A 13,494-nucleotide genomic window follows, 5' to 3' on the forward strand; every position below is an offset into this window, starting at 1 on the left:
AAGTGCTTATTGTGAGCACGAAATTTGAAGATTAAATGGAAGTGAATTGACAAAAAAATTCTAAAGTAGTGCAAATAAAACCATTTTATTATGATTTTTTATCGTGAATGTGGTACATATAGTGATATAGAGTTGTTTGCTATTTTTTTCGTACTTTAAATTATTGCAGAGATTTATATTTCCATCGTTGTGTCGTTAATGATAAATACTAGATGATTACCCACGCAAATGCGTGGTTTTTTTTTAATTATTATTTATCTAATGTTTAGAACCTAAATTAAATTTAGATTTTTGGTTGTTTTTAGATATTTATGTAGAAAAAAATTATTTTTTTCTTATTTTCTTAAGGTGTTCTTGTTTTGATTAGCTTTTTTACTGGCTTTTTTTTTTGGATAAATTTATTGGTTTTTTGTTAGTTTTACATATTTTTTTAAGGTGTTCTTATTTTGGTTGACTTTTATATTAGTTTTTCTTTTATCTTCAAAAAGCTTATTAAACTTTTCTCTACTAAAAACCGTTAATTTCTTTTTTCAAGACTACATCATTTTTTTAGAACATCATAAACAAATCTAGATATGAGAACCCATCAAATCTAGATATGTAATCTATAATTTTTTTTATTGGTATCAAAAGTAGTAAGATAATTCTCATGATTATTCAAACGCAAAGAAATTTGCGGCATCAAATAGTTCTTCAAATCAGAGTAGTTTACATGATCATTATACCACTCATCTTATGATAGAAACTTCTTCTTTTTCTGTTATGTGAATTAAATTCAACATAGAAGAACAAACTATTAGCGAATGTTTTTTTTTTTTGTAAAGGTTACTCAAGTTTACTAAATTTAGTGCGTGTTAGTTATCTTTAACTTACCTAAACAAATGTTCTATTTTTTTCCTTGCTTGTTTCCATCGCTTGTTTACTTTGATTTCCATACATGTATCGCATTCATTGATTTGTTATAGTGTTTTATTTAAACCATGTTAGGAAGATCACTGCATCATCAACTTGGAAATATAAAGCTAACCATTTGCCAATATAATTGATCCTCTTCCCTTTATTAAGCGAACCCCTATAGATTCCCTAATAACCGAAATATGAAAAGTCATAGTAAATTTTTTTTTTTTTTTATGATCATAAAGTAAAAAAATGTTTAGTAACAAAAATTAAATTAGCTGCAAATTTTTCTTTTGAGAACCCAAATAAGCAAGATAAAAAAAGTTTATCAGTAATTCTCAGAGTAACTAATCATCTTTCATAGGTTCATAGTCACCATAATTGAGAAATGTATGTAACAAATTAACATTCAAACTGTAAAGTAAAAAAAAGGAGAGTTCTTGATCACAGCAAGTTTCGATGTCGTCTTGCTATATATTTACTATTTATAAAATTCTCGAACAAAATTCTTCTCCTTTAAACAAACACAATTGAGTGTTACCGTCAATGTCTTTGACCATAACTAAGAAATAAATCTAAATCTGTGGATCTGTGGAAAACGTTTATTGTCGTAGGCTTCTACATAGAAACCTGCATAAGTTACAATTTAAAGTTGTAGATTGGAGATTTATCAAAAAATTTTGAGTTATCTTTACTTTTTTTCTTCTTCATATATGCGTTGAAACATGTAGAAAAAAAATCTTCATATTAACAATGTTTGAAGCGTCATTAAGAATAAAAAATATTAAAAGCTGAAGTTAAAAAGCCATCATAATAAATAATCAAATTATAGGGAAAATGACTATAAAAATAATTAGTTTTAATTTAGTTTTTTTTAATAATAAATAAGTGAGCTGATATGTCATTAAAATAAGTGCTGATGTGTCAAGCTTGTGAGACTCAACTGAGTCTTTATATAATAAACTAGCAGCTGATCCGCGCTTCGCGCGGAATTTTGTATTGTATTTGTTGACATATTTAAGAGAAAACTCTACAATATCAATTTTTTTCATTAGATTTTGTATTTCAATTTTTTATATATACTTATAGTTTAAAATAATTTTATATAAAACATTTAAAAAATAATCAAATAATATATCAATTAAAAATTCAAATCAAATTTAGTTTATAGATATCTTTATATTTATGCGGGTTTATGATTTTAAAACATATACAATTCTTGATTGTTGCATTCAGGAAAAAAATATATGTAATAGACAATTAATTATTTAAAATTATCTCAATTCCCTAACATATTTTCAAATATATTCATAATTTCTTTTTTTTTCTACACCCATTTCCCTCTCCATGTCTCTCTCCCTCTCCTTCTCCATCTCCTTCTCCCTCTCCTTCTCCATCTCCCTCTCACTATCCTTTTCCCTTTCACTCTCCTTTTTCCTCTCAAGTTCCCTTTCTCATCAATGCAACATGTTGAACCACACACAACATATTGGACCGGTTGAAATTTCTATATTTTTCAGGTTTTTCTTTTTTCTAGTCACTCTCAATGTCACATCTCTAACCTGAGCTCTGTATAATTTTTTAAGGGGAACTTCACCCATTTTATGTTTCAAAGATTAGGTTGAACATGTTAAAATTTTGTGATACCACAATTTGTTTCACAAATATGCATTCTCACGTCTCTATATTATTATTTAAGTAGTCATTTTAAAAATAAATTTTATTTTGTAAATTATTACATGATACTCTATTACAAATAACAAAAATAATTAAAATAGAGAAGGATATAATTGTCACTTGAGTTTTTTGAAACTCGTGCAAATATTCCTAACCCGTCTATATGCATTTTAATTTTATAATATAATATTCTAATTTTCTTTAAATTTATGTCTTTTGTTATATTCTAGTGTTTTATATCGGTTTTAAAACGAATTTAGATATTTTTAGATATTAAAAAAATTGGATCCGAGAATTTGTTTTTCGGATTTGACAAAACTGGATCCAATTCTGGCTATCTTAAAATTTTATGTTTTACTATTGAATCATATAAATAAAGTAAATAATTTAAAATAATATTATATTCTTGTTATATTAATGGATGATAGTTATTATGAGTATTAAAGTATAATAACACAAAATATAATAAATTATAAATTAATAATTGAATTGATGATGTGTCAAAATTTTAGAGTTTGAGAAAAATGATGTGGCATCATGAGAAGAGATAACATTTTACTTTATATATACTAGGTGAAAGTCCGCGCTATGCGCGGATAATTTTTTTTATTTTTGTTTGAATAATGTTTTTAAATCTGTAACTATTTTTTCATTTAGGTTGAAAATAACCTTTCTTTAGGGAAGCTACGATGCAAATTTGTGGTTTAGAAAGGGAAGTAACTAATTATAATTTTTACATTTTTTTTTGAATAAATAGTACTTTTTGCAAATTTATTTACCATGGTATTATAATTTCTTCTGTCTTTATTTAATTGTTTAAATCTTTATTTTTAATAACCTATCATGTTTCCGGTATTTTAGTTCTTTGGTGTTTCTATTAAAATATTACTCATTTTCATCTCCTATTCAAAGCAGTGAAATAAACTACCAAAACGTGTATTTTAATGTGTACATGTCTGAAGTATATTTGCTGTTATTTTATTTTGGTGTTTGTGGTTTTTGTCCTTTAATAACGTCAATAATTTTAGTATGATTAATTTATAGTCAATTGAAAACACTGTTCTGATTTTTTTTCTTTTTTTTGGAGTTTTAGACTTCTAACTGTAGTTATATCTAAGAAATTCAATAAAACGGTTTCTCCCAAAAAAAACATATTCAACAATGACCAGAAAACACAAGGAAAAAAAAAAGAACATAAGCATTGGAGAAGAAAACATATATTAAGAAAATTAACCACATCACCAACATCAAAATGTCATATAACCAATTTTTAACAACAAATTTATAATCAAGTCACGTTAATTATCTTCTTCATCACCACCTACTATTAGTCATCTTCTTCTCAATCTTAAGCACGGCTCCATTTCCCTTTCCTCCAAACTTTGCAAGGCCTTAGATCAGTGTAAGCAAACTCCAATCTCTCATCAGTAGTTTTGAAGTAGACACCATATCGCATGTAGTTGTTGTTGATCTTATAGACTCGACCAGACCACCATCCATCGTTAAACCACGCTTCCACATCTTCTAACAATTCATATCAACACGCCCTTAAAATAAGTTGAGGAGGATTAGGTCTTATATCTAGGCCTCTTGCTTCTTCCTTTAACAACTCTATTCCACCCACCGTTCTCAGTGTTTGATACTGTGTATCTGTTTTCCCCTAAGTAGCTTATAATCTTTGCAGAGTACCATGAGCCTTATAACAGTGTATCTTCTTCTATGGAGGTTTGAAGCATTCTCTCTGTACACAAAAAGGAACGCACAAACTGTGAGAATTATAACAGTGTAAACACCTATATTCAACAAATAATTAACAAGATTAGTTAATAGCAAGACATTGTATGTAGTAGCCATACTTGTAAGAATTAATCCATCGTCCATTGATCCACTCTTTCCCGGGCCTCAAATTGAAATGTAGGACTGTCAATTCTTCACCCGTGGAGATGAAATAGACTAAGTACATTGAACCTCGTGCAAGCACTTTGGAAACCCTGCTGATCCACCACCGTTTGTTGAACCAAGCATCAACTTCATCCCCTGGTTCATAGCGTGCAACAGGCGAGAGTTGTGAAGGAGGAACTGGTCTTATGTTCTGGGCTTCTACCAAATCTCTCAGAGGGATAGACTCGTCGCCATCTCTTGAAAATCTCAAGTGTTCAACAATGTCCTTATCATCAGCTAATACATTAAGTATACGTGCACAATACCAAGAACCCGTGTAAGCTTCTTCACTTCTGACTTCCACAATAGCACCCTTCTTATATTGAGCTCTTTCTTTGGATTTTATTTTTAGTTTTTGATACTTTTGGTCGTCGATTCCAATACATTTCCCTGTGATCAAAGAATTGTGAGTACATTAAGGCAAATCCCAACAAATCTTCCAACTCAATTGCTCAATATATATATATATATATATATAGTCACTGCGCCTGAATTTGGCGAACATACAATAGGAAAAGATTTTAAAGCACGGATCTCAGAACTAAGTCGTGAAAGCTTTAACATTCTCCATTCCCTACCAAAAATTCTCAGAACATAGCCATCAAATTGTCAAATGACAAAGAATGTATCGAGAAATTCTTAGAACTTGCCGTCTTCCACAACCACCTCATAAGCTTTCCTTTCCATCTACACAAAACATAAAGATGACAACAATAAGAAACAAGTTCTAATTCCTGGGCAAAGTTACTTATTGAGCAGAGATAAAAAGAATGGATACTAACCGGACCAAGATACTTAATGCAATGTTGTTGTAGTTTCAATGGAAGACATTTCTCCACAAGATTTACTTCTTTCCCCTCGCCAATATGAAGCCTGCAACATTTGAATCAAACCCATTTCTAAGTTTAGTTACTTGATTTAGGACAAAAAAAGAAAAGAAAAGATAATGAGTAGGTGGGAAGAAATTACCAGTAGAAGAAAGGTTCTCTACTCTGACAGTGGAGCCATTTGTTGTAGTAAAAGTGCATGTTCTGTCCATACCGATGTCTTGGGTCAATCTGTTGGCAGAAAGTTCATAAACGAAACTGAGATTAGTCACAAACACAGCGCTTCAAGCCAGTGTTGTTAAGCAAGGTTTTGAGCCTTCCCGTTCTTTGACAAACCTTTACAAACCTTAGCTGCTCTCAATTTCTCTCTACGGAACTGAGCAAGCAATGGATTCTTCAAGTCTTTCCAATTCTCAAAATCCTTACGAAGAAACCAATCGAGATACAAAAAAAGAGAGAGAAAAATCACCTTGGTCTGTTGGTTTGACCCTGAAATCGGTAATTGAAACTGTTTCCGCGGTGCCAAACTTTTGCTTATTAGATTTTCGGCTCAGGACAGGACGAAGACATATCTCTAGCCCAGAATATTAACCAATAGAATCAACTTGCTCACAATTATTGTGAAACCCTAATTAAGCAAAAATTTATAAAAACTTGATATAAGGTTCCCGAATCGAACCCAATCTTTGAAGAACAGAAAAATCTGGAGATTGAATTTTACATGGTTTTTTCTCGAACTGATAATGAATATATAATCTTACAACGGCAACAGTTAAGCTCCGTCAGAACAAAGTCTGGCGTGATCGGAACCTCTAAAGACCTTCTCGGAGAGACTCGTAACGAATGAGGAAGAGAAGACGTTTCTATCTGATGTTTTTTCGAGAAAAGTTTTTTTTTTTAATTAAGATTTGTGGGGGACACGTGTCACTCTCTCCCTTGCTGACGTGGCGATCAGCTGGAGAGAGTTGATCACGTTTTATATATAAAATAATACTATTTGTAATTCAAATTGAAAAATATACTCTAAATGATGTAACCGAGGAAAAAAACAGTAATAATAACTAAATATATCGAAAACAATGTTGACGTGATCTTGAATTACCAATACTAAATTAAACTGTAACCTTTTTAATATGTTCATATCTGATTTGATAAGGCAAATTATCAATTATTGGGTTATAAGAAGATCAGGTATCTTTAGAGTTTTATAATATATATAAGAAATAATAATCATCCGCTAGAACACGAAAACAATGGGTGGTCTAATTATATAGAGGTCGCCAGTAAAATCCATGTGCTCTTTAACTTTTTTTTTTCTTAAGTTGTGAACGGCCCCATTTTAATAATTTTATTAATCCTTTTCTTTTTGGTGTCCAATGATTAACTAAAATCAATGATAAGAAATTTACTTATAATACTCATAAACTAAGAAAATGGATTGAGCATGCATAATAAATAGTCACTAACCCGCCCTTTCCGTTGGACAAATTATACGTTCATGTGGGTTATACTTGAACCACATGATTGGAAGGTTCAGAAAGCAAGATTACTTTAAATTAATTATGCAATTTAATAATGATTAATCGACAACCGAACAAGCATATTTTCCGAAAATTGCCCCATCATTTCACGGAAATTCAGGGAGATGTTGAGAGAAGATGGTCCAACTTGTAGTAAAAATATTTACAAAGATCGGTGTCATTGATTATTTGCTGTACGTCTTAATTATTGATTAAACTTTGGTCGTAATGCTGACTTCCAATTAATAGGAAACATAATTTAAGGTGAACGCACTTGAGGACCCAATACGATTAATCATATAATAATGTTGACCAAATACGATTAGTGGAATTTTACCGCCCAATTCCACTTGCTGTATATATACATGTGATGTGATTCGTGAACAGTTGACCATACTGAGGCATCGTCTAACAAATTATATTGGTAGGCAATTAAAAAAAACCTCTAATCATAGAAGTGATCAATACATACTATAGATTCAACACACACACACATTAATAGACATGTTGATCAGAATTACACATTTTTTACACGATCTTTATATATTTTAAAACAATATATGTAATCACTTGATAAAACTATAACAATCAATTTTTTTGGCCAATAAAAAAAACACTATAATGAAAATGTTTTTGGTCTATTGGTGTTAGGATTCTTGTGTTTCCAACTTAAAACCAATAACTGAATTAACCCAATTCTCTTATATATTAGTATAAGTTTTTTTAACTTTAAATTTTGGATGTAAGATTCTAACATACCCGATCTTAATAATTCTTATCAGTCTGTTTCTAACCAAATTTCACTTTATAACCGATAAATAATTTTTTTTGAGTCACTTTATTTAAGTCAACAAACAATTTTTATATTATGTTAATTTTTTTAGATTTTTAATTCAAAACCAATTAGCAATAAGTGAATTAGCTAAATCTTTTATATATTAGTATTAGTTTTTCAAAGTTTAAATTTTTGGATGTAAAATTCTAACAAGTGGTTAGTTCAATTCAAAACTGTTCATTATAAACATGATACATGTAAAATTTTCTGTTGTAGATCCTTTTCAACGTGTAGATTGCCTATTTGTTCTCATAAAAAACAACATCAACAATACATATAATTTGGACTTTTTCTGCTTGTTGGACACAAAGTAGTTAGATTTGCCATAAACAACCAACGTCTAGTAAAAAGGCCACGTGTTGAGAACCCACATATCAAGAAAATGTAGGGATTACATGCACATGCGAATACACAATAGATCAATCTTCTATCTTAAAAAAAAGAAAAAAAATGGTTATCGAAAATCAGACCAGATTTCGTTTTTACCGCTAAAGTCTCTCTCTCTCTCTTCCCTTATATCATCGACTCAACTCTCCTTCCCCCTTTCCCCTTTCCTTCTTATCAAACTCTAACTACCCCAACAACAGAAAGAGAGAAGGAGACAAGATTGTTTAGGAATAAATAAACAAAACAAAGAAAGGAAGAAAGAAGAGATGATGGAAGAATTGATGAAGCTTAAGGAGACGGAGCTCTGCCTTGGCCTACCCGGAGGCGTTGAAACCGTGGAGACGCCGACCAAATCAGGTGTGGGGAACAAGAGAGGCTTCTCGGAGACAGTTGATTTCAAACTCAATCTTCAATCTAACAAACAGGGACATGTGGATCTCAACGTTACCGTAGCTCACAAGGAGAAGACCAAAGACCCCGCTAAGCCTCCTGCTAAGTAAGTTCCAATTCCTCAAAAGAAGAATATATCGGTATTGTATATATAGTTCTTTAACTACAAGATACATGTAAAGATTTATGGATGAATAGATAATATACATATGGTTGCATTAAATAGTGACATGAATGGGTGTTTAACGGTTATATACTTCATGTAGAGCACAGGTTGTAGGTTGGCCACCGGTTAGGAACTACCGGAAAAGTGTTATGGCTCATCAGAAGAGCAGCGAAGTGGAGGAGGCATCAAGCTGCGGAGGAGGACGAGGAGGAACCGTCGCCTTTGTGAAGGTTTCAATGGATGGAGCTCCTTATCTTCGAAAGGTTGACCTCAAGATGTACAAAAGCTACAAGGATCTCTCTGACGCCTTGGCCAAAATGTTCAGCTCCTTTACAATGGGTACGAATTCACATACATAGTTTTCGATTGTCCGTTTGCTTTCTGCGTTTTCGGTCTATATTTTATTTCCAAACGTAAACGCAATATACACAAAATTATATGTTTTGAGTTGGCATGTTTTATATTGTAGAAATATATATTTCTCTTTCATATATGACCCGTTTGTAAATTTCTCTTTCACATGTAAATGCAAACTTATACACAAAAAAATTGAAGCCAATGCTTGAGGTCATACTCTTTATATGATATTAGACTAACATTTTCAATTTGGGGGTTTGAAGGGAGTTATGGAGCACAAGGGATGATAGATTTCATGAACGAGAGTAAAGTGATGGATCTACTGAACAGTTCTGAGTATGTTCCAAGCTACGAGGACAAAGATGGTGACTGGATGCTAGTTGGTGATGTCCCCTGGCCGTGAGTCTCTCCATTTTCTTGCTTTCATTAACTGCCTCTTTAATCTTTTTAAAATATGTGTTTTTTTTTATCTAAGTATTCGAGCCAAAACCAATTAATCTCTAACTCGATCGAGTAAATCAATATTATCTGATAAATTATCAGAAACGACTAAAGGATACTCGAAATCCATGTGTTACAAATACGCACAGCCAAGTTTTGGTTAGCATGGGACATATATATATATATATATATATATATATATATATATATATATAATTGTTGGCTCATTTGTAGCTGGCAAACTTCATTATTGGAAATTTTTAGATTTCAATTTTAGTGAATAATCCAGATTGATGTCCTAATTAGAACCAAAATGCGATTTCAGGATGTTTGTCGAGTCATGCAAACGTTTGCGCATTATGAAAGGATCAGAAGCAATTGGACTTGGTACGTTCTCTTCATTGTTCGTTGCCTTAAGCGACTCTTAAGAAAATTCATAAAATCTAATTGTTGTTCTTGTTTTTTTTTTGTTTTACTCAATTTGATTTCAGCTCCAAGAGCAATGGAGAAGTGCAAGAACAGATCCTGAACAAAAAATGAGGACAATATGCATGATGGGTTCTTGAATTTTTATTTTTTATTGATCTTATGTGTTTGTAATTTTTAATATTGGAGCGTATATAGGGAAATAGAAGTTTTCAAGAAAAAGAAGTCACAAATTTGTATTTGACCTGAAGATCGAAACTTTAAATATCTATGTGTTTTTTTTAATCTCTTATATTAAAGTAGAAATTTTTTTTTTTAAAGTGTAAATGTGATAGTGATTTTATAGAGTTTTAATGTTAGTTAAGCTATTTGAAATGCTCACTCTATCTAAATTTTAATAGTGGTTGAATTTAGGTTGAAATATTCTTTTGCGTTGGTTTTTAATAAATTTTCCAATTAGCAACTATTTCAAACACTATAAACCGTGCATGAGTTTTTATATTTTTTTCTAATTTTTACGTGAATTCATTTTATTCTACGTTTATTGTTTTTTTTTTTTTGTTTCTGAGGATGTAATTAGGATATCTTAATTGACTTCTTTATTGGTTCTCTAGTTATCTAGGAAGAATTTATTAAATTCAGGACCCATGAGAGGCGTAGGGAACAAGAGCATGTGCATGTTCATGGGTCTTTCAATTCATCCTTATTATGTTAATTTACGCTATTTGGCCGGTCACGAGAGAAAAAAAATAGATACTTTTAAAATCAAAATAAATTTGTCTAGTAAATACTGAATCATAAAATAGAAAATATAGCACTTAGCCTTGAGATTATAATTTTATTTCGAGTAAGATGTCATTCCTTTAAAGTAAGAATTATTTATTTTATGTAGTATTTCTTTCGCTATATGTATAGTATAGTTATAATTAGAAACAAGATAGAGTAGGCTAGCATTTGAAAAAAAGTGATTAGAAAAGAAAAGTGTGTCATGTATAAGAAAAATTAGGATACTGGTCCGCGTACGGATTTAAACGTTTTTCTACAATTCGAATGTTACTGAATACAATGTTAATTTTATTGGACCGATTTCCATTTAATATACTGATAGTTTATAGTGTGTTCTGATGGACTCATATTTATTTGCAGTTTATTATTGTATAATTAATATTTATGTATAATAAAGAAAATAATGATGAAGATCACATCTAATTTCCAAAGAACCTTTAATTTTTTGTTTTTAAAGTATTTTTTGAAATGTATATTTAAGAAATACTATTTTTTGTAATATAGATAAAGATAAGATTAATTTTAAAAAAAATGCATATTCTTTGTGAATTTGGTGAAAATTCAGTCAAATCTTAGTCAATACTAGGTGAATACCCGCACGTTACATGCAGATTTTTTTTTTCAATTTTTTCAATTTTTTTTAAATATTTTTATAAACATTAATATAATTATCACTTGCTACTTACTTACTTGTTAATATTTTATTCTAAATTTTTTTAAAATATTAATTTCAAATACATATTGAATACTATTTAATAATTTAAAATTATATTAAAATTAATAAATATCATTCAATATTTTTAATTAGTTATAACATAAATTATTGTTTAACATTTACACAAATATTAATTAATAGTCAATTAATAAAAAAAATTAAAATTAATATAATTATTATTTCATTTGTTACTTGTTAGTAATTTATTATAAATAATCTTAAAAATTAATTTAAAATACATCTTAAATATTATTAAATAATATACAGTTATATAAAAATTAGATACATATCTATCAATATTTTTAATTAGTTATAAAATAAATTTTTATTTAACATTAATATAAATGTTATATAAAATTTAATTAATAAAACAAATTTTTCATATTCTTTAAGTGATTTAAAATTTAATATTAAAATTTATGAATTAAAATTTAAGTGACAGGTGTCAACCTCTCTAATGCTGATGTGTCAAGCATATGGAGAATGTTGTAATTACAAACGACTTTTGGAGAAATATAAACACATGGAAAAACATGAAGGGTCACTCTCTACTTACTCTATAAATAAACAACACAAGAAAAGTTTCATGAAGTAACCAATAAAAAATTATTTCACTCAAAGAACGATACAACAACTATTCTTCTGATATGATTTCTCAGAAACGTACAAAAAATATGTTTACATAAATTTTTTTTTTCCAACATAGTATTTTTGTGCTTCTTTGAAGAATCAGATCAGTATAAATAGTTTTTTTCATTGTGTGAAAACAAATAATTTTCATTGTGTTACTTGTCAATGCTCACTTTTGACAAGAAGTACATAGTAAATACTTTCTACAAAATTCAAGAGAGAATATTGACTGTGCACTTCTTGTAGAGTGAGATACAAGTAATATATAAATTTTGAAAACCAAAATGTGTAACAAATACAAACCTATTAAGTGGAAGTCAAAATATTTATCTATAACGTTTTTCCTATTTAACCGCTAATTTAGTATTATTATTTTTTATTTGCATTTCTTTGAAAACACTTTATTTCCAGAATATAGTTAGTTATGTATGTCAGTTGTATTTCAACTTTTGAAATTTCAATCATTTTCTCTATGATTTTGAGATTTTGTGAGATATTTGTTTATTTTAAATATTAATTTATGAACAATGTGCATAAATTATACTTAAAAGTTACGATAATAAAAGTGTATTAACTGTTCAAAGATGATAAAAATATCAATTTATGCAATATCTAACTGCTGAAAATGTAATATTTATGATTTAAAAAATGATTTAACTTAGATTTTCATAAATTACCGCTTAATATGTACTGTAAACATGGAAGATAAATAAAAACAACAAAAAGGAGAAACTTATTGAAATAAAGATTTGTCATGCAATTATCAACATAATATTAAGATTGACATTTAAATGTCATAGTATGGGAATAACCCCTTTGCATAGCAAGCTTCTTTGAAGGTGTCGTATAAAACACCATTAAATGTTCGGATATCTTTCATAACTGCATAGCAAGCTTTTTTGAAGGTATCGTATAAAACACCATTAAATGTTCGGATATCTTCATAACTGCAAGGACCTCTAATGATATTCAACAGACAGTCCAAATAAAATATCTCTCCATCTAAAATTGAATACTGTTGAATAATTGTTGAATTCCCTATACCCCTTAACCGAGGCCTCTATTCTTTAAATGTGGCATTCCAGAAAAAATTGAGATAGTTCTGTATAGAGCAGGGATCTGGACGTCTCGTATATCTTGTTACACTCCATCCAAGCAATAAATTTGGTATTTTTCATAAGTTTGTCGTCCTTGTTTTGCTTTGTGAATTTGTTTTTCGTAGGTGAAATTTCATTATCTCTGAAAACCGAGAAAAAAACTTGTTAAACACTTGTTAAGGGAATCTAATAATGTACGCTAAGAAGTTCAAATGTCTAATTCTGTTTATATCTATTAAATGAAAACAAATGGAGAAAAATTTCATGTTGCTATAATAAGGTTCGTAATCGATAAGAGTGGAATGCAAAAGACTTACCTATCCTGTTTATAGCAATAGAGAAGAGGAATAGAGAAAATTTGATAGCAGTGTAACTAATGAAGTTGCAGTTCACAAAAAGTAT

General features: G+C 29.5%; 1 protein-coding gene and 1 pseudogene across 1 annotated transcript; one reads left to right on the plus strand and one right to left on the minus strand.

The window, feature by feature from the left end:
• Positions 1-3,922: 3,922 nt before the first annotated feature.
• Positions 3,923-5,543, minus strand: LOC18029330 (annotated as a pseudogene).
• A 2,660-nt stretch (positions 5,544-8,203) lies between these two features.
• LOC18029331 (auxin-responsive protein IAA14) lies at positions 8,204-10,072 on the plus strand. The gene is made up of 5 exons (XM_024149483.1): positions 8,204-8,580; positions 8,741-8,979; positions 9,261-9,396; positions 9,764-9,825; positions 9,930-10,072. Exons 1-5 carry the CDS (start codon positions 8,351-8,353, stop codon positions 9,965-9,967), a joined length of 705 nt encoding a protein of 234 aa, XP_024005251.1. The 5' UTR covers positions 8,204-8,350; the 3' UTR covers positions 9,968-10,072.
• Positions 10,073-13,494: the final 3,422 nt, after the last annotated feature.

Source organism: Eutrema salsugineum, unplaced genomic scaffold (assembly GCF_000478725.1).
Source record: "Eutrema salsugineum unplaced genomic scaffold, Eutsalg1_0 scaffold_1, whole genome shotgun sequence".
NCBI lineage: Eukaryota > Viridiplantae > Streptophyta > Magnoliopsida > Brassicales > Brassicaceae > Eutrema > Eutrema salsugineum.

What these genes read in the sequence shown, in the direction of transcription:
- LOC18029331 (XM_024149483.1), top strand. Translation starts at nt 8,351, where the DNA reads ATGATGGAAGAATTGATGAAGCTTAAGGAGACGGAGCTCTGCCTTGGC. An exon ending in GTTGGTGATGTCCCCTGGCC is followed by an intron (nt 9,397 to 9,763) that starts GTGAGTCTCTCC and finishes ATGCGATTTCAG; the next exon opens with GATGTTTGTCGAGTCATGCA. An exon ending in ATCAGAAGCAATTGGACTTG is followed by an intron (nt 9,826 to 9,929) that starts GTACGTTCTCTT and finishes ATTTGATTTCAG; the next exon opens with CTCCAAGAGCAATGGAGAAG.